Source organism: Dipodomys merriami, unplaced genomic scaffold, assembly GCF_024711535.1.
Source record: "Dipodomys merriami isolate MVZ:Mamm:240054 unplaced genomic scaffold, mDipMer1.0.p SCAF_92, whole genome shotgun sequence".
In the NCBI taxonomy this organism is placed as follows: Eukaryota; Metazoa; Chordata; class Mammalia; order Rodentia; family Heteromyidae; genus Dipodomys; species Dipodomys merriami.
This window is the reverse complement of record NW_027206535.1, coordinates 1710050-1729818: the sequence shown is the minus strand read 5'-3', so window position 1 is coordinate 1729818 and position 19769 is coordinate 1710050. Positions and strand designations below refer to the sequence as shown.

Here is a 19769-nt window from a genome sequence, read left to right as displayed (position 1 = left end):
TGAGACTCTTATCTCCAATTAATCACCAGAAAACTGGAAGTGGTGTCGTGGCTCAATGGTAGAGCACTCGCCTTGAGCTGAAGAGCTCAGGAACAGCCCGGGCCCAGAGTTCAAGTCCCACGACCGACAAAAACTAAAAAAAAAAAAAAAAACTAGTGTGTGTGTGTGTGTGTGTGTGTGTGTGTGTGTGTGTGTTTCATGTGCAATAAAGATATGAAAAAAAAATCCTCTTTTCTGGGAAGGGATGTGAAGGGTAAACAAAGGAGGAGGCTGCAATGCTTGATAATAAATGTACTCATTATCTTGCCCATGTAATTGTAACCCCTCTGTACAGTATGTTCACAATACAAAATAAAAATTAAGAAAAAAATCCTCTTTTACAACCCAGAACTCATTGATCAGTATGAGTTTTGGTCTGTGTAAGAAGGAATACGATTCCTACAATAGTTTGAAGAGATGGAGGTATTGATATCCATTCAGGTTGGCTCTAAAAATAAAAGCATAGCTTAGGTTTCTGAGAATTCATAAGTATTCCAGTTTTCTTGTGATAACATGAAGATGAAAATAGAACAAAGAATGGGCTCTGTGGTGAGCCGTGGCATGGCCCTGTATTCAAACAAAAAAAAACTGTGAAAAAAGAATATGCTAGATTCTAGAACTTTCTACCCTAGCAATGTAGACATGTATGCCTACTTCCTATTCTCAGCCCTGTTTCCTCTTTACTTCCTCTGCTCCTTCCCATTCAGTCCTACAACAGGCACTCTCCAAGTGGTGGGACAGTGTCCACAAGAGGGCAGTAGAGGCCAGCCAGCCAGACAGTGCCCTGCTTTTTATATGCTTCGGTTTCTCACCCTGAGAATGCACCAGACCCAGGTGACCTTCACTGCAAGTTCATGTAGAAGCTACTCTTCCAATTTTGGAGGGGAGGTCTCTGACAGAGAAGGTTCTGTAGGTTAGTTGGTGGCAAAGCTGGAACCTCATTCGTTCTGGCTTTGTTCCTGCATAGCAGCTCCAACATGAGCAATAGTTTCAAAGCAGCTCTGAATTCTTTTAAGTCTAGAAGTGAAATAGGGGGCTGCAGATGGGCCATAAGTGGTAGAGTGCTTGCCTAGAAAGTGTGAGGCCTTGAGTTCAAACTCCAGTTTTGAAAAAAAAAAAAAAAAGGTAAAAACATGAAACCTCTGCTGGGCATTGCTCCAAGAGGAGCAGGCAAAATCTGGCAGAAGGAAAAGACAGAAAAGGCCTGCTCTGAGTACTTGTCTACTTCTCTGAAACTGAATCCTGCCTGATAACACTATCAGGTGAGCAAAATAACCTCCTATTGGCCTATAATCCTAGCTACTCAGGAGACTGAGATCTGAGGATGGAGGTTCAAAACCAGCCCAGGCAGGAAAGTCTGTGAGACTTTGATTGCCAGTTAACCATCAGAAAACAGGAAGTGGCGCTGTGGCTCAAAGTGGTAGAGTGCTAGCCTTCAGCCAAAAAGCTCAGGGACAGTGCCCAGGCCCTGAGTTCAAGCCCTTTGAATAACCAAAAAAACGGAGAAAGACCACCACTGGTGGTAGACCACCATTACCCTTGACTCTGCTCTCCTTCCAGAGTTGTCCCTCCTGATCCTCCTTTTCAGCCATGTCTCCAGAGCCATAACCTGTGTGCATTCATTTCTGCATGTGCATCTCACAATCCCTACGCAGCCCACTGCACTGACTTTTGCCTTCTTCACCAAAGCTATTCATGTAACTATCACCCATGACCAACTGCAAACTCCATGGAAGCCTTGCGTCTAAAGTCATACCCGCTCCTGCATTTCTCCTGCCCACTTCTGTTTTAGTAAATAACCCCATCATTACTTGCCCACAGAATCTAGATTCCCTTGTAACTACTTCACATTTCAAATCACAAGTCCTGTGAATTACTCCTCCTAAAGATGTCTAGAATCTCTATCTCCTTGTTATTTTTTATTTTTTGCCAGTCCTGGGACTTGAACTCAGGTTCTAGCCTCTGTCCCTGAGCCTCTCTGTCCTCAAGGTTAGCGCTCTTATCACTTGAGCCACTCCTGGCTTTTTCTGTTTACTGGAGATAAGAGTCTCAGGGACTTTCCTGCCCAGGCTGGCTTTGAACCATGATCCTCAGATTTCAGCCTCCTGTGTAGCTAGGATTAAAGGCATAAGTCACTGATGCCCAACTCCATTTCCTACTTTTGTGCCACTGCATAGATCCAGACTTCATCCTACAGTTCCCAATTTCACATCCATCTACCCATCCATCCAGTCATCCAGCAAATGTGTACTGAACAGCTGTGCCAGATGCTGTTGTAGGTGCCAACCATGCGATGCTGAACATGCCTGACAAGGCCTGCCCTCCTTGGAGCTCACAAGATTTGGCCACAGGCAGAGACAACCAAATAAATGAAATAATATCTGGGAATGCTATGAAGAAAATAGAACTGGATGTTGTGATAGAAAACAGCTGGGGGGAAAGCATACTTTAGTATTTTTTAAATGTCTGGGGGAGGCTGGATCTCTAGGGGAGAACTCTCTGAGACGGAGACACACAGGCATCTAGGACATGTTTCAGCTGCAGTACTCAATTTCCCAGCTTTCCTTAACAGGTGCTTGCACAGTTCTGTTCACGATGTCTGTGAAAGCCACTGGGGTGGAGGGCTGTGCTGGGTTCTTTTTCTAGAAAAGAAAGACAAGCATGCTGGCACAGTACCTTCCTGGTCCTACGGCTCCTCCCCTAAGATAAAGGAGGAAAACATCAGAGATGCAGGCCCCAAACCAGCGCCAGCAGCTGCCCTCTTCAGACCTGCTGAGAGAGAAAAGCAGCCCCTCTTGATGGGGTTTTCTCTTCCTCTCATCACACCACCCACTAGCCCTGGGGAAACCTGGGGGAAAGAACAGGAAGAGAGTTCAAAACCTCTGAAATGGGAACTACGTTGGCCTATGTGAAGAACAGAAGACCAGTGAGTGCGGCTGGCATGGGGAGGGAAGAAGTTCATGAGGCAGGAGGCACCCTGGAATCTGAATTTTCAGTTCCTGGAGGACAGGAACTTCCTTCTTCCTTTTGTCCCTGTCTGGGTCTCTGTTGTGCCCAGGGTGGGCCACATGACCGTAGTTTGGCCCATGGGATGTAGGTAAGAAGGACTTCCAAGTAAATATTCTTCCATGATGAAAAGGGACAGTCAGCTGATACGGCTCTTTCTCCATCTCCTGCCTGAAATGCCGAAATGACACCTGGGATTACCACCAAGAGGCGCAGGCAAAGTCTGGCAGTAGGCAAAGACAGAAAAGGCTACATCTCTGAAACTGAATCCTGCATCTTAACACTATCAGGTGAACAAAATAACCTCCTATTTGCTTATATCATTGTAAACTGGGTTCATGTTACTTGCAGTTAAATACATTCTCAGCTGACATCAGGCCAGAGGTAAGAGGAGGAGGAGCTAGTATTCACCCTCACATTTACTGCTTCTGGTCTTAAGCTCCAGGAATCACATCCCACATCAGAAAGTGCAAACTGTAATACATTCTCTTTCTTAATAATTCAAAATTTATCTGGCCCTGGTGGTTCACACTTGAAATCCTAGCTGAAAGCTGAGGATTTTAGTTCAAAGTCATCCCAGGCAGGAAAGTTCGTTTAAGACTCTCATTTCCAATTAACTACCAAAAAGCCAGAAGTAGAGCTGTGGCTCAAGTGGTAGAGTGCTAGCCTTGAGCAAAAAGAAAGATCAGAGCCAGCGCCCAGGTCCTGAGTTCAAGTCCCAGGACCGGCACAAAAAAAGAAAAAATAAATAAAATTTTTCCTAGAACTTCCCACCCCCTAAATTCTTCTATCCATAGCTTATCAACTAAAAGCTGTGGGAGGCTGAAAAATCAGGAAATGTCATTGCCATTGCTAGATCAATAAGATATATTACATCAATATGATCTAGTAATAAGGCCTAGATCAAATAGGATCTACCACATGAGGCTGAGCTTTATACTGCTTTCAACAAGTCTGCAGTTCTGTGAGGAAGATGAGCAGCTAGGAGTTCTGTGCCCAGTAGAATGGGAGAAAGTGGGGGTATTGTCACCCCAGATCTGTCTGGAAACCCTTTCCTGCCCATCAGATGCCAGTTTCTCTGAGATTGCCATCACTCCCCACCCAAACCTGGCACTCATCTTCCCCCTATATTACACACCTGCTCCCATTTCAGGTATCGAATTGTATTACAGCAATTGATGTATGCATTCATTACGCATGCATTCATTCTCTCTCCCCAGATGTTTACTGAACACTGGCTCTTTACCAGATACTGCTAAGTGCCAGGAATTAAGCAGAGATCAAGTCAGATCTTTAGGTTTGAACCCTGCCCTGATGAAGTTTTCAGTCTAATAAAGCAGACAAGATTATGGAAAGGAAGAAGCTCATCTCCCAGCCCATATACAACCCTACTCTTACAACCTAGGCTAGCAGCTCACACCAAGAAGCACTAGGAACATTAAATCCATTCTTTTCTCAAGAAGGCTTCAAAGTACATTATTTCAGGGCTGGTGCTGGTGGTTTAGGCCTGTAATCCTAGATCCTTGAATCTCAGCCTCCTGAGTACAGGAGCTGGGGCAGAAAGTCCGTGAGCTTCTTACCTCCAATGAACTTCCAAAAGTTGAGCTGTGGCTCAAGCCTTGAACAAAAAAGCTCAGGAATAGAATGCTCAGGATCTGAGTTCAAGCTCAGGACCAGCACACACACACACAACACACAAACACACACACAAAGTTACATTAAGAGAAATGCTAGATTTCCACCATTGTGTCATACATTCAAACTTGAACCCTGCCCCTGCTGCTGCAGGTCTATTTTCCCAGGAAAGGATATACAAGTGTGGTAACGTAACCCTTTACTCACATCCCAGGTTCTTAGTGGCTGTTCAGAATGCTTTAATTTTCGTTTTTCTCTTTTTTTTGGGAGACATCTATACAGGCTGGCCTCGAACTCACAGTCTTCCTTCCTCTACCTCCCAAGTACTGGGATTACAGGATGTGTGGGGTTTTTTTGCTAAAGGTTTTGCTTGGATTTTTCTAAACCACGGTATCTCATTCTCAGTGCTCAGAGCTGCCAAAGTGCAATTCTGAAAGCTATTAAAATAACTTTTCCGGATCCTATTCCATAGTTTATTGTTTTAACAGTAGTTTTAATAGTTCTTTAAGTGCCCTGTTTTGGTGCCCTTTCCACTACCGCAGATGATGGCAGCTGGGAACAAGGCAGGCAGAGACAAGGGAAATCAAAATAATACAACCTCTGCTTTGGTCTGTGCTCCTGTTGCCATAGTGATGTTGACAAGGAACACACAGGTGAGAGGCGCTTTTTATATTGTGGAGGCCAGAGAGGGAGATACATACATACATACCACAAGCCTTGTAGGGCTGAAAAGGACTTCAGGAGGCCATCTGGTGCATTCTTCTGCCTCTCAGTTAAAAATCAAATGGACAGCTTGTACCTAAAAATCCTCAAGAACAAAGTCCACCCCCCTTTTAAAGTCCCCTGCCAAGCTCCTATTTCACAATATTCAGACCCCAGTGGGTGCTCAATGTCTCATCTCAATCTCTTGTGATGGCCTCCGGCCTCCTCCTCTCACTATACCGCTTCCATAGAAATCAGTTGATCGTTGCTTGCGCTCTATCTATCCAGTTGCCCTGGCACTGACATACTGAAATGTGGACTTTCAGCTCCTGCCCCACCATGACCAGCTGTGGTCCCAGCCCAGGCCTAGACCCTGGGAGGGAGGGAGCGGCTGGTGTGGGAACAGCCCTTTCCACCAGGGCTGAGAACCAGAACCACAGGCCTCCTCCCGCCCCCAGTGAAAGAAACACAGCTGAGAGCAGAAAGGTCTAGTTTTAATGAGATTTTAAAAGCCTTTGAGACAGCAGAGCCCAAGGCAGTTTGAAAACCCACACGAACAGCAACAGGGCTCTCGAGCTGTCAGGTGACCCTGCAAAACAGAAATGGGTCTGCTAAGTCAGGAGTGTGTCCTTTTCCTACCTCACATCCAAAAAGTGAAAGAAAAAAAAAAAATCCCAGATTTCACAAGTTTCAGTAGTCATCCTGCTTGAAAAGCAGCTGTGGCGACCTTCATGACACAACCTGGGCTTGGTTTTTGTTGTTGTTGTTTGTTGTTTTCTTGTCCTGGTACTATAGCTTGAGGACTTGGGCTCTGTTTCTTAGCTTTTACATTCAAGGCTGGCACGCTTAAGCCAGAGTTCTACTTAGGGCTTTTTCCTGAGAAGCTAAGGTTACAGATGTGAGCCACTGGCACCTGACAGCACAGCCTGGTTTAAAGATGGAGTAGAACCGGGCGCCGGTGGCTCACGCCTGTATGCCTAGCTACTCAGGAGGCTGAGATCTGAGAACCGTAGTTCAAAGCCAGCCTGGGCAGGGAATTCTGTGAGACTTGTCTCCAATTAACCACCAGAAAATCAGAAATGGCGCTGTGGCTCAAGTGGTAGAGCGCTCACCTTGAGCTGAAGAGCACCCAGGCCCCATGACCAACACACACACACACACACACACACACACACACACACACACACACACACACACACACACACACACACACACACACACACACACACACACACACACACACACACACACACACACACACACACACACACACACAAGTATCCAATCCAAAATGCACGGAAAGTAAGTGCTCCATTCCCAGCCCCGGGGTGGTAGGGAAGGTCTCCTGCAGGAGCAGACTTGGTGCTAAGGACCCCTCCCCATCTCTTTGCTGCTTTCTCCCTGTTTCCTTCCACTCTTTTCCCTCTAACTGGTTCACTAGGTGGAAGGCTCCTGTCACTAATATGCTAGGCCAACTTAAGGCATCTCACAGTGCCGAATTCCCCGAAACCGTGGCAGGGAGACAGCGCGCGGGCGCTAAGCTCTCCAGCTCCTCTCGGCCTTTCTCTGCTTGCTCTCCTCCTCGTTCCCTAGACCAAAATGCAGGATGAAGCCGCCTCCCCAGCTGAGTGGGGCTAGCACCCACCCGAGGCTCGTTCTGGCTGGTCTCTCCCAACAGCTGAGCGTCAGGATTTTGCTAATTAAGTTGCTTTCTTGTCTTTAATTAGCTGCGTGTGAATCTTGTTGGGAAGTCTTGGATCCGTGAAATAGTCTGGGATAAAAATCAAAAAAAAAAAAAAAAAAAAAGAAGAAGAAGAAATCATTTATACTAAAGTGGAAAAGACTGGAGGGACACAGCTTACTTTGGGGATAGGCTGCTGGAGGGACCCCTGCTGTACAGTGTCTGTGAGCAAGCAAGCCCTCACTGCAAGTCCCTAGGCCACTGTCGTTGCTCGAGGGCTCCAATCCCCAGGGAGGGTGGACCGATGCCCACAGCCATTTGCTCCTTGTCTGCTGACACTCAGGGCGGTCTCAGAAGGCTCAGAGAGTCTCTCAGTTTTCTGCTCCGGGCCCATCTTGAGGCGCAAAGAAATGCCAAGTGTTATTCTCGTTTTCACTGGGCTTGCCAGCGCCTGTCTCTGAGAACACCCTCTCTGAGGAGAGCCAGACTCCGCAGGATGACGACAGAAGAGGGCTTTCTACCCCGGCAGCATGTGAGTCACAGGCTGCATCTGCTGTGTAGCAAAGACGTACTTAGATTTCGCTCCCAAACATTGGAGAACGTGACCTGCTTGCAGGGTTAACTGCTGGAGAAATGGCCCAGCTCAGGTTCCAGTCCTGCTAAATACCACTGACCTTAAGCCACCTCAGGGCAACCAAGTCCATTAGAGTCACCTGGGGGACCTTTAAAGCTATGGATACTGGGCCCCGCCCCCCAGACTCATTAAATAAAAATATCTCTAGGGGTGGGGCCTGAGCATGGGCATGTTGTAAAAGCTCCCCAGGTGATTCTAATATGCAGCCAGGGTCAGGCACCCCTGTGAGATCCCCAGGGAAGAGGGATGTGCCTGTCTTCCGTTGGGAATTTCAAAATTCTTACCAATCCTCACCAAGCGCAAGTTCTGTCTCCTTCCTTATCTGGCCTCATTTTGAGGAAATGACAGCAGAGCAATGAAGCCTTCTGAAAATAGCCCCCAGGGGGGACAGCTGTCAAAAGAGAAGGCCCCCCAGACCCCACGGGGAGGGTAGCCTGTCCAAGTCTCCATTCCCCATCTTACTCACCTGCAGCAAACTCCAGGACGTTGCCAGGTCTTTGCAGAAACATCTGTCTGCAAGAAAATAGTAAGAGAAAAGGTAGCAGGTAAGTCAAGCTTCGAGGCAGGCTGTGGCTGCCGCTTGAATACTTGGATACTTCTCCGCCTGCCACCTGAGACCTCATCCTCAAAGCCAGCAATCCAGGGGATCTCAGACAAATGATGTTTCGTCAACCCATGTTCTCAGGTGCAAAACACCCAAGTAGAAATAAACCTAGGCCACGGATTATTTCATTTTAAAAAGCTATGCTGGCCAGGCACTGGTAGTTCATGCCTGTAATCCTAGTTACTCAGGAGGCTGAGGATTGTGGTTGGAAGCCAGCTCAGGCAGGAAAGGCTGAGACTCTTGTTTCCAATTAACTACTAAAAAAAAAAAGCCAGAAGTGGGGCTTTGGTTAAATGGTAGAATGCTAGCCTTGAGAGAAAAAGCTCAGAGCATGGAGTTCAAGCCCCACAGCTGGCAAAATAAAAAAGAAGGGGGGAAAATAAGCTATATTGTAGCCAGGTGGGGCTTGTCATTCATTCAAACGTTTTCACAGAACCCAAATCAAGCCAAGAGCACAAGGCAATCATGAAGAACCTCTGCCCAGGGCTGGGAAGGTGGCTCAGTGGTAGAGTGCTTGCCTTGCATGCCTGAGGCCCTGGGTTCGATTCCTCAGCACCACATAAGCAGAAAAAGCCGGAAGTGGCGCTGTGGCTCAAGTGGTAGAGCGCTCACCTTGAGCTGAAGAGCTGAGGGACAGCGCCCAGGCCCAGAGTTCAGGTCCATGGCCGGCAAAAAAAAAAAAAAAAAAAAAAAGAACCTCTGCCCATTCTTCAAAGGTTAAATATGCAACTCACAACATTCTGAGAAAGTTTAACTGTAAATTCTCACAGGGCAGGGGACAGAGAGCCAACAAACAAGGCTGAGAAGATGGACTTCAGGTGGTGATTAGCCCTGGGTACAGCAAGCAGACACAAAGATTAACACCTGAAGTCCCAAACTCACTCGGCTCACAGAAAATGTCTTAGAACCTATCAAGTTTTATGTTTCACAAAATATGTTCACTAATGTTATCTTGTTTTATAGCATCCTTGTAAAATGACAATTAGTATGTCCCTAGTTTACATATGAAGAAACCAAACCTTCAAAGGTTAATCAGTTACCCCAGTTCATAAAGACAACAAATAAAGAGAGGGCCCTGGTCTATAACTCCAGGGTTAGTGCTTGCTACATATGTTGCTGGTCCACCAGCCCCACTTCACTCTTGGCCAGAGGCTCTGTGCCCAGGAAGCCCCAAGCTTCAATACCAGCGCCTTGCATTTGCTTCCCAAGCAGGGTACAGGTAGCTTGTGCCTGTAGTCCCAGCTACTCAAAGAGATTGAGACCTGGAGGATTGCAGTTAGAAATCAACCTGGGCAAAAAAATTTTGAAAGACTCCATCTCCAATGAATCAGCAAAATGTCAGACTAGAGGTATGGCTCAAGTGGTAGAGCACCAGCTGTGAGCAGAAGCAGAGCCTCATTACAGGCAAATGACTAGTTTGCTTTCCTTCTCCTTCATTTCAATTTGATTAAGTACAATTATGTGTAAATTAACTGCACAAAACATGAGGGGTTGGTCTGTTTCCTAAAATGCAATCTGACAGTACCTTAAATAAGTTACAGGCAAGTGAAAGAGAACAAGTAAGTTCCCCAAAACTTCCCTTTGCAACTGGCCCTGAGACATTGACAGCACACATTAGATTTATTTGGCAGGAGAGGGCTGAAGGACAAGAACATTCTAGATTCTGGAAAACAGCAAGAACCAAGGCCCAGAAATGGAAGAATATATTCTTCAGATTAAGACTTTCTTGAGATTAGCAACTAGGGATCCCCAGGATTACCTTTGATTGCCAGAGCCCAGAAGAACACTCAAAAGGTATCTGTGCTTCTACTCCATGAACTCAGAATGAGCACCAGAGCTCAGACTGGCTAGAGTCAGGGCAGGTTCAGGGAGCATGAAAAGTAAGGAAAAAGACAACAGGAGGGCTGGAGGTGGAGCTTGGAGGTAGAGTGTGGACTTTGCACACAAGAGTCCTTGGCTTTAATCTCCAACAATGCAAACACGAAAGACAATGGCTATAGATACATAGCATGTGGTATAGTCATACAAACACAGAAGTGAGAATGGAGGATCGACTATTAAGGAAGGCACCAAAGAGTACATATTATAAAACGTCCATTTCTCTAAAATGCAAAATGAATCTGTGCTATTAGCAATCTGAACAATGGCATCAGGCATGATGGTTCACACCTGTAATCCTCGCACTAAAGCTGAGTGAGGCAGGAGGATTGAGAGTTTCACATCCACCTAGGCTACATGATGAGACCCTCTCTGAAACAAACAAAAAAGGGGTCACAAAGCGGGAGCTGGTGGCTCCCACCTGTAGCTACAGCTACTTAAAAGGCTGGGACCTGAGGATCATGGTTTAAAACCACCACCTGTAGGAAAGTTCACAAGACTCTTCTTTTTTTGTTTTTTCTTTTTTTTTGTTGTTGGTCATGGGGCTTGAACTCTGGGCCTGGGTGCTGTCCCTCAGCTCTTCAGCTCAAGGCGAGCGCTCTACCGCTTCAGCTACAGCGTCACTTCTGGTTTTCTGGTGGTTTATTGGAGACAAGAGTCTCACGGTCTTTCCTGCCTGGGCTGGCTTTGAACCATGATCCTCAGATCTCAGCCTCCTGAGTAGCTAGGATTACAGGCGTGAAGCCACTAGTGCCTGGCACAAGACTCTTCTTATCTCCAACTGACCACCAAAAAGTCAGAAGTGGAGCTATGGCTCAAGAGTGCTAGCCTTGAGCAAAAAATGCTTAGGGACTGTGCCCAGGCCCTGAGTTCAAGCCCCAGGACCAGCATACACGCTGGTCAGAATGGGTCTGAGGTAAGATCTAATTTCTTCACCTGGATGCTAGAGCCACAAGCACAGGAAAGTCCATCCAGCTTAGAATCTGTCACAGAGAAGTATATTTCAAAGGCAATTTTTGTAACAAGAAAAAAGATGTATGGGCTGGGAAGGTGGCTCAGTGGTAGAGCACTTGCCTTGCATGCCTGAGGCCCTGGGTTCGACTCCTCAGGACCACATAAGCAAAAAGAAAAAGCCGGAAGTGGCACTGTGGCTCAAGTGGTAGAGTGCTAGCCTTGACCTGAAGAGCTGAGGGACAGAGCCCAGGCCCAGAGTTCAAGCCCCACGACCGGACCCCAAAAAAAAGAAAAGAAAAGAAAAAAGATGTCGGGGCTGGGAAGGTGGCTCAGTGGTAGAGTGCTTGCCTTGCATGCATGAGGCCCTGGGTTCGATTCCTCAGCACCACATAAGCAAAAAGCCGGAAGTGGCGCTGTGGCTCAGGTGGTAGAGCGCTAGCCTTGAGCTAAAGAGCTGAGGGACAGCGCCCAGGTCCAGAGTTCAGGCCCCACGACCGGACCCAAAAAAAAAAAAAAAGAAAAAAGATGTAGACCTACTGAAGATTTTTTTTCAGCCAAGTAATTATATGGCTGCTGCCATGATTTAGTATTTGCATAATTGGGTATTTACAAAAAAAACAACAACTAAGTCTTTCTATAATTTCACATCTCCAGACCCAAACCCAAGATTTCTGGGTGGCTAAAATAAGTATGATCCCTATTCTTTTAATTTCTCAGGTCCAAAGTTGAAGGTATTAAGAATTGTATGCATAGTATTTCTGTGACAGATCAAAGGGCCATGGCTGAATGGCCATAAGTCTCTAGGATCGAAACTCAAGAAGAAAATTCACTTTTCATTAAAAATGGTACAAAACTTCTCAAGGAGTCCAGAGCAGAGACCTGCAGGACAGACACAGGCATGCTGCCCAGAGCCCTGCTCTGTCTGCTTCTCTTCACAGGAAGGACTGGTGAAGTAGCCAGTCCAATGCTAGGCTGATTCTGGCTCATTCTAGTAGCACTCAAAGCAAATAATAATAGCACCAAACAAGCAAGCAAAGTAACTCCTCATACTTCAAACATTAGCCCTCGCCATCCCAGAGAAATGCCCAGGGGGGCCAGAATTCCATTTAGGAGAGCTGCAGGGACAGCAAAAAGAAAAGCCTGGCCTGCCTCATCTTGGAGATGGGGGTAGTAAGGAAGGTAGGGAGGCACCGGCGGCTAGGCTCATTATATCCAGCCTCCTCTAGGAAATGTTGTCCTCGAGGACAACAGAGAAACAGAACAGGGCCACAGGGACACAGGATTCAGACATGGCCTCTTCTTTTTTTTTTTTTGGTCCGGTCGTGGGGCCTGAACTCTGGGCCTGGGCGCTGTCCCTCAGCTCTTCAGCTCAAGGCTAGCGCTCTACCCCTTGAGCCACAGCGCCACTTCCGGCTTTTTTTTTTTTTAATGTGGTGCTGAGGAATCGAACCCAGGGCCTCAGGCATGCAAGGCAAGCTCTCTACCACTGAGCCACCTTCCCAGCCCAGACATGGCCTCTTCATTCACCTTTCTATGTTCTTTCTAATCCCAGTTGTTAGTGAACAATGCAAATGGAAATATAATTTGAGCTTTTAACACTTATCCCCAGTCTCTTAGCTGGAACCCTTACTTAGACCACAAGCTCCCAGCGTGGAAAGGATGACACTCTTTACTTCCTTTAAGTTCTTGTTTTTGTTTTTTGGGTCCGGTCATGGGGCCTGAACTCAGGGCCTGGGCGCTGTCCCTCAGCTCTTCAGCTCAAGGCTAGCGCTCTACCACTTGAGCCACAACACCACTTCCGGCTTTTTTCTTTTTGCTTATGTGGTACTAAGGAATTGAACCCAGGGCCTCATGCATGCAAGGCAAGCGCTCTACCACTGAGCCACCTTCCCAGCCCTCTTCCCTTTAGAAGAAAAGGTACAAAAGTAATGACTTGACCCCCTCGTGTGACACTATCAGATGACTCCTAAAACTTTTTTTTCTTTTTTTAATGTCGTGGGGCTTGAACTGTCGGCCTGGGCACTGTCCCTCAGCTCTTTAGGTCATGGCTAGCACTCTACCAATTGAGCCACAGAGCTGCTTTCGGTTTTCTGGTGGTTACTTGGAGGTAAGAGTCTCACAGACTTTCCTGCCCTAGCTGGCTTTGAACCACCATCCTCAGATCTCAGCCTCCTGAGTAGCTAGGATTACAGGAATGAGCCACCAGCACCCAGCTTACTCCTAAAACTTTTACCCAAGCCTTATTCCTAGTACCAAGGAACCCAGCTTCACAGAGGAACTAGATACGATTTTGTTGTGTTTTGTTTTTTCTGATGTCTCCCCATCAGTTCTATAGCCTCATGCACCTAAGAGACAATTCCAAAATATAAAATCTGAGGCTCGAACCTAGATCCTCATGCATGCTAGACAAGTATTTTGCCACTTGGGTCTCCGTTGGATCTGCACAACATGGTAGAAAGAACCAGGGTTTAGGGGCTGGGAAGGTGGCTCAGTGGTAGAGCACTTGCCTTGCATGCATGAGGCCCTGGGTTCAATTCCTCAGCACCACATAAGCAAAAAGAAAAAAGCCGGAAGTGGCGCTGTGGCTCAAGTGGTAGAGCACTAGCCTTGAGCTGAAGAGCTGAGGGACAGCACCCAGGCCCAGAGTTCAGGCCCCACAACCGGACCAAAAAAAAAAAAAAAAGAACCAGGGTTTGAATCATAGGTCAATAACTTGAAAAAGATACTTCATATCTCTTTTTTTTTTTTTTTTTTTGGTTGGTCGTGGAGCTTGAACTCTGGGCTTGGGCACTGTCCTTGCGCTCTTCAGCTCAAGGCAAGTGCTCTACCTTTTGAGCCATACCATCACTTCCGGTTTTCTAGTGTTTTATTGGAGATAAGAGTCTCATGGATTTTCCTGCCCATGCTGGCTTTGAACCACGATCCTCTGATCTCAGCCTCCTGAGTAGCTAGGATTACAGGCGTGAACCACCAGCACCCGGCACTTCATATCTCTTGAGTTTAATGTGTTTCACCTGTAAAACGGAAATGATAATTACCTTTTTAAAAATCTTTCATAGAGTTTCTGGGAAAACTAACAACAACAAAAATGTTATCAAGACATCCCACACTGCATGGGCACTGGGACACACACATGGCTTCACCAGCTTGAAGCTTTGGACCAGTAACAGAAGCAGAAGATTGACAACACAATTACAATACACTGTGATGACTGCTGATGTAGGGAAACAAAGCAAAGCCTGGAAATGGAAGGCATTATTATTATTTAAACCTTCCCTTGCTGACTTGTCTATAACAAAACAGTATGAGCAAGCTCTGTTGTTTGCACCCATGGTTGCGCCATGATTTATTTTTCCTTCAGTTCTTTTGTCTGATGTCCCTTTAGATTTTTTCATTCAAGCCAAGTAGTAAGTTGAAATGTGGTGTGGGGGAGGGAAAGAGATACTCCAGGAGACACTGGAATGGCCTCTCTGTCTCTCTCTCTCTCTGTCTCTGTCTCTGTCTCTCTGTCTCTGTCACTCTGTCTCTCTGTCTCTCTCTCTCTGTCTCTCTGTCTCTGTCTCTGTCTCTCTGTCTCTGTCTGTCTCTGTCTCTGTCTCTGTCTCTGTCTCTCTCTCTCTCTTTCTCTCTCTCTCTCTCTCTCTCGGCTTAAGAAATGGCTTGTGGGTTGGGGCTGGGAAGGTGGCTCAGTGGTAGAGCACTTGCCTTGCATGCATGAGGTCCTAGGTTCAATTCCTCAGCACCACATAAGCAAAAAGAAAAAAGCCGGAAGTGGCTCTATGGCTCAAGTGGTAGAGCACTAGCCTTGAGCTGAAGAGCTGAGGGACAGTGCCCAGGCTGAATTCAAACCCCACAACTGACAAGAAAGAAAGAAAGAAAGGAAGAAAGAAAGAAAGAAAGGAAGAAAGGAAGAAAGAAAGGAAGAAAGAAAGGAAGAAAGAAAGAAAGAAAGGAAGAAAGAAAGGAAGGAAGGAAGAAAGAAAGGCAAGCCAGGCGCCGGTGGCTCACGCCTGTAATCCTAGCTACTCAGGGGACTGAGATCTGAGGATCACAGTTCAAAGCCAGCCCAGGCAACAAAGTCCATGAGACTCTTATTTCCAATAAACTACTCAGAAAAAGCCAAAAGTGGCACTGTGGCTCAAGTGGTAGAGTGTCAGCCTTGATCACAAAGAGACTCAGGGACAGTGCCCAGGCCTAAGTTCAAGCCTCAGGACCAAGAAAAAAAAAAGGGGAGGGGAGAAGTGGGGGGAGACAGAGAGAGAGCATCCAATCCTTGAGTTTTCTACAATGCTCTCAGTAGGGAAGAGCCAGACATGTGATTTTTTTCTTAAATTTCTACTAAGGATCTTGAGCTCCTCTGGCTGAGAGCAGTATTCTGTATCTATTGGCTACTTGGGTTTCCCAAAGTCAAATTCCCTTTTCCATTCCCTCTTCCAAGTGTCATATGGTACACATTTATTTTCACAGTTAAAGTAAATGAGCATTAATATTTTAACTGTATTATTAACTGAATTTAGAGATAACTGAAGGAAATCTTTAAGGTATACTGAACTATGATCCTCAGATCTCAGCCTCCTGAGTACCTAGGATTACAGGCTTAGGCCACAGGCATCCAGCTTAAGAATTTTAGAGATAAAATAAAGTTAGACAAACTCTCTTGTAAGAAAAAGTTCGTCTTAGGGTATTTTCGAACTTTTAAGAAGGTAGAAGCAATAGGGAATGTATGAAGAAAAGGGACACTCCTATTCATCGATCTATAGCAAGACCCAGGAAGTTTTCCACTAGTTGCACAAGGTCAGTCTGGAAAGTCACCTACCTGAAGAAGCCATTTAGGAGCAACTCCACTTCTTTATGGGTCCTTAGGTACTTTTCATTTGCAAGCCGAGTCTGGATCTGGAGCAAGAGCCAAGGGTCACCCACCGCTCCACGAAGGGACAGACCCAGTTCAACCCCAGAGGTGTGAAAGGCCGGGGAAACAACCTCCACGGGTAACCTCGACCTTTCCCCAGGGTGCTTGTAAACGGAAGCCGCCCAAGTCCCGTGTGTGTACAGAGATTCGACATCTTCCGGCTGCTTCCTGTTAGGGCTTAGGGAACTTATTATTAAGGCCATTAAAACCTTGTTTGTATCTGAACAGATGAATCTGGCACTCATTTCTTCCCATTTCTCCAGAAGGAACCCTACTTTAAATCTTGCCTTTTTAAGCGCCCGTGGCTCTGTTCAGGACCCCAGAAACCCCCAAATCCTCTCCGGAACCCCTTCACCAGGGGTGGGCTCCTGCTCCCCTCCCCTCGGGGGCCCTACGCTCCGTCGGGGGCGGGGCGGGGGGGAATCCCGCCCTGGGGAGCTGCACTTTTCACTGTCGGAGGAAGGCATGAAGGCTCGGACCACGCACCTTGATTTTCCGAAGCTCCTCGGTCTGCTCCTGGCTCAGAGCCCCAGGGTCCGGCCCCAGCAGGCCGCCCTCCAGCCCATCCATCTTGCTTCGGTCGTCAAGGCGACAGGCGCGCGAGCTGAGCGGGCCCCGCCCCCTGCCCCCGGCCCGCCCCCTACCCCGGGCCCCGCCCCAAGCCCCGCCCAGGCCCGCCCCAAGCCCCGCCCTCTCCAGAGAAAGGAAAGAAACCTGTCCTGGAAAGGGAGCGGGAGCTGCAGCTAGAGCTAACTTGAGGGGCGAAGACGTGGTGTCGCGCGGGGGCAGGCGTCTCCAAACGATCTTCATTCCTGGATTTGAAGACTTACTTTTTTTTTAAACTAACTTAATTGTAGGTGAAATGAACCTTTCTCCTTGACTCAAATAGTATTAAATCGGATAGAAAAAGATCTCTAAGGGAGGCTCTCCCAAAGTCCAGTTCCTAACAGGCCCAAGTTGGAGGAAGTCTGGTCCTAGTGGAAGAGAAAGGGAAAGGGAAGCATAGAAACGGTGGAACAAAGCGTGAACTAATTCAGCGATGATACTCACTAGAGACTATGTTGGAAATGAACTATGCAACTTGGGAGGAGGAGGGGAGTCAGGAGGGAAAAAAACTGGGAGAAAATGAGGTGGGGTGACACTGCTCAGAAAGAAATTGGGAATGTGGCTCAGTGGTAGAGTGCTTGCCTAGCATGTATGAAGCCCTGGGTTCAATTCCTCAACACCACGTACACAGAAAAAGCCCAGAATGGTGCTGTGGCTCAAGTGGTAGAGTGCTAGCCTTGAGCAAAAAGCAGCTCGGGGACAGTGCTCAGGCCCTGAGTTCAAACCCCAAGACTGGCCAAAAGAAAAAAAAAAGAAAGAAATGTACTCAATACCTGACTTATATAACTGTAGCCCCTCTGTACATCACCTTTAAATAAAAATTAAAATAAACCTAAAAAAAAAAAAAAAGAAAGGAACCCAAGCTTGTTCCCTAGCCACTGGCCAGAAGCCAGCCCTTCCATCTGTCCTGTACACACTTGACATTGAAGTCTGGGATTCTTAACAAGCATGAAAGTACCCCAGAGCATGGGGTGAGCCGAGATCTGCAAAGGAAAGAACATTCTTGGACTCTGGATGCCGGAAAGGACCCGTGGGACATTTTGGCAGAATTTCCCCTCTTGGACTGACTTATGTAGATTAATTTTCTTTTCACCCTGGGTTCCTCATAAATTCTAAATGATTTCTCCCACTCCCGATTGAATAAGGGAGGAGAAATGGAATTGGTCTTCAAGATTTGTTCTTGTAGTATCTGATTAAGAAGGGTAAGTGAAACATAAAGCCACAGAGCTGAAAATAGCTGCCTGGAAAGGGCAGGAGCCTGTCTGTAAACACACACACACACACACACACACACACACACACACACAGCTTCCACACCCACAGAGATGATGCCCAGCAGAGGCTTTCTGAGAGGCTGGAGACAAAAACCCTGCAGGAGAGGCTGTCTTTTCAGACTGGTGCACAACTGCTCCAGAAGCTCGTCCTCAGGCCACAGAGGGATTCTTAGTGGGCTGCCCCTAACATTTCCCAGCAAAGACAGAAGAGCCACAGAAATGTTGGGAGAGGGCTTTAAACCTCGTCTCAGAAACCTCATCAGGGTTAGTGATCATTTTGATTGGTAGTCCATTTTTTTAGGGGCGAAAGTTAATACAGTGAGAGGAAGATAAGCTACCATCTGTCCAAAGTGCAATGTTTTCCAACAGGAACAGAGGTTAACCAGAGGTGATCGTTCCTATTGGCCAAGACCTGCCTCTTGTCACCCTCCCCCAGAGCTTCACTAGCCAGGATGATCCCAAGCCACCTATTGCTCATTGTTTTGTTGTTTTGTTTGGTTTTGTGTTGTTGTGTAGTTTCTTTCTTCTGGTACCAACATTTGAACTCAGCCTTGCACTTTCTCAGCTGGCACCTTCACCACTTGAGCTACACTTTTAGCTCAGCGTTTTGCTAATTATTTTGTGGATGGGAATCTGAAGGACTTTTCTGCCTGGTCTGGCTTCGAATAACCATCCGCCAGATCTCAGCCTCCAAATGTAGCAAAGATTATCTAGGTGTGGGCCTCTGGCTCCAAGCCCATTGCTTTTCATGCTTGAAACATGGCTGTTGAGTGTTACATAGATTAGACATGTAAAATAAATCCTGAATCTTGAAGACTTGGCATAAAAAATAATGTAAAATAGCTGAACACTTTTAAGTTGATTATATGTAGAAATCGTATTTGAGTTAGAACAGACTAAATAAAAAATTTTTTGTTAAATATTTTTGTTATTATAAAGATGATATATAGAGGGGCCATTTCATAAGTCAGGTAATGAGAACATTTCTTTTGGGACAATGTCATCCCTTCCTTCTCTCTAAAATACTTTTTTTTTTGTCATGAAGCTTGAACTCTGGGCCTGGGTACTGTCCCTCTGCTCTTCAGGTCAAGGCTAGTGCTCTACCACTTGAGCCACAGCGCCACTTCCAGTTTTCTGAGTGGTTTATTGGATATGAGTCTCACAGACTTTCCTGCCTGGGCTGGCTCTGAACCGCAATCCTCAGATCTCAGCCTCCTGAATAGCTAGGATTATGGGCGCACGCCACCAGCACCCAACTATAATATATTTTTAAAAGTAATTTCATTTGTTTCTTTTTACTTCTTTAATGTAACTACTAGAAAAATATTTTTTTGGGGGGGTCCGGTCGTGGGGCCTGAACTCTGGGCCTGGGCGCTGTCCCTCAGCTCTTCAGCTCAAGGCGAGCGCTCTACCACTTGAGCCACAGCGCCACTTCTGGCTTTTTTCTTTTTGCTTATGTGGTGCTGAGGAATTGAACCCAGGGCCTCAGGCATGCAAGGCAAGTGCTCTACCACTGAGCCATCTTCCCAGCCACACTAGAAAAATATTAAATTATATATGTGTTCGGCATTTAGACAGCACTGGAGTCTAGACAAGCAGACCTACATATACAAACCCACACAACATACACACAGATAAATCTCTTTATCTTCCCCATGCATAAAAACATTGTTAAATCTTCCTGCTAGTTTGTAATCTTCTTGTGCATTGAGAATCCACCAAGGCTTTCCTGACTGATCACATTGTGTGCCCAAGGCTGTGTGTGTGTGTGTGTGTGTGTGTGTGTGTGTTACTGACCTTTGAACTCAGGGTCTTGTGCTTACTTAGTTGGTACTCTGCCACTTGAG

General features: G+C 46.6%; 1 protein-coding gene and 1 non-coding gene across 5 annotated transcripts; one reads left to right on the top strand and one right to left on the bottom strand.

Moving 5' to 3' along the window:
• Positions 1-312: 312 nt before the first annotated feature.
• Positions 313-434, top strand: LOC138821648 (small nucleolar RNA SNORA40). Its single transcript, XR_011370174.1, has one exon. It is a non-coding gene; the product is annotated as a small nucleolar RNA SNORA40 (small nucleolar RNA).
• Positions 435-5855: 5421 nt separating this feature from the next.
• On the bottom strand, positions 5856-16625 carry LOC138821605 (RIIa domain-containing protein 1-like). 4 transcript variants are annotated; one of them, XM_070014032.1, is made up of 6 exons: positions 16529-16625; positions 15950-16026; positions 8164-8210; positions 7982-8062; positions 7281-7457; positions 7067-7153 (listed from the first exon to the last, which is right to left on the bottom strand). In XM_070014032.1, the coding sequence occupies exons 1-4, from the start codon at positions 16610-16612 to the stop codon at positions 8016-8018; spliced, it is 255 nt and encodes an 84-aa protein (XP_069870133.1). In that variant the 5' UTR covers positions 16613-16625; the 3' UTR covers positions 7067-7153; positions 7281-7457; positions 7982-8015. The 4 variants fall into 4 exon arrangements, with proteins under 4 accessions (XP_069870131.1, XP_069870133.1, XP_069870132.1 ...); XM_070014030.1 differs by lacking the exons at positions 7281-7457; positions 7982-8062 and adding an exon at positions 5856-5971 and having other exon boundaries at positions 7028-7153; XM_070014031.1 differs by lacking the exon at positions 7281-7457.
• Positions 16626-19769: the final 3144 nt, after the last annotated feature.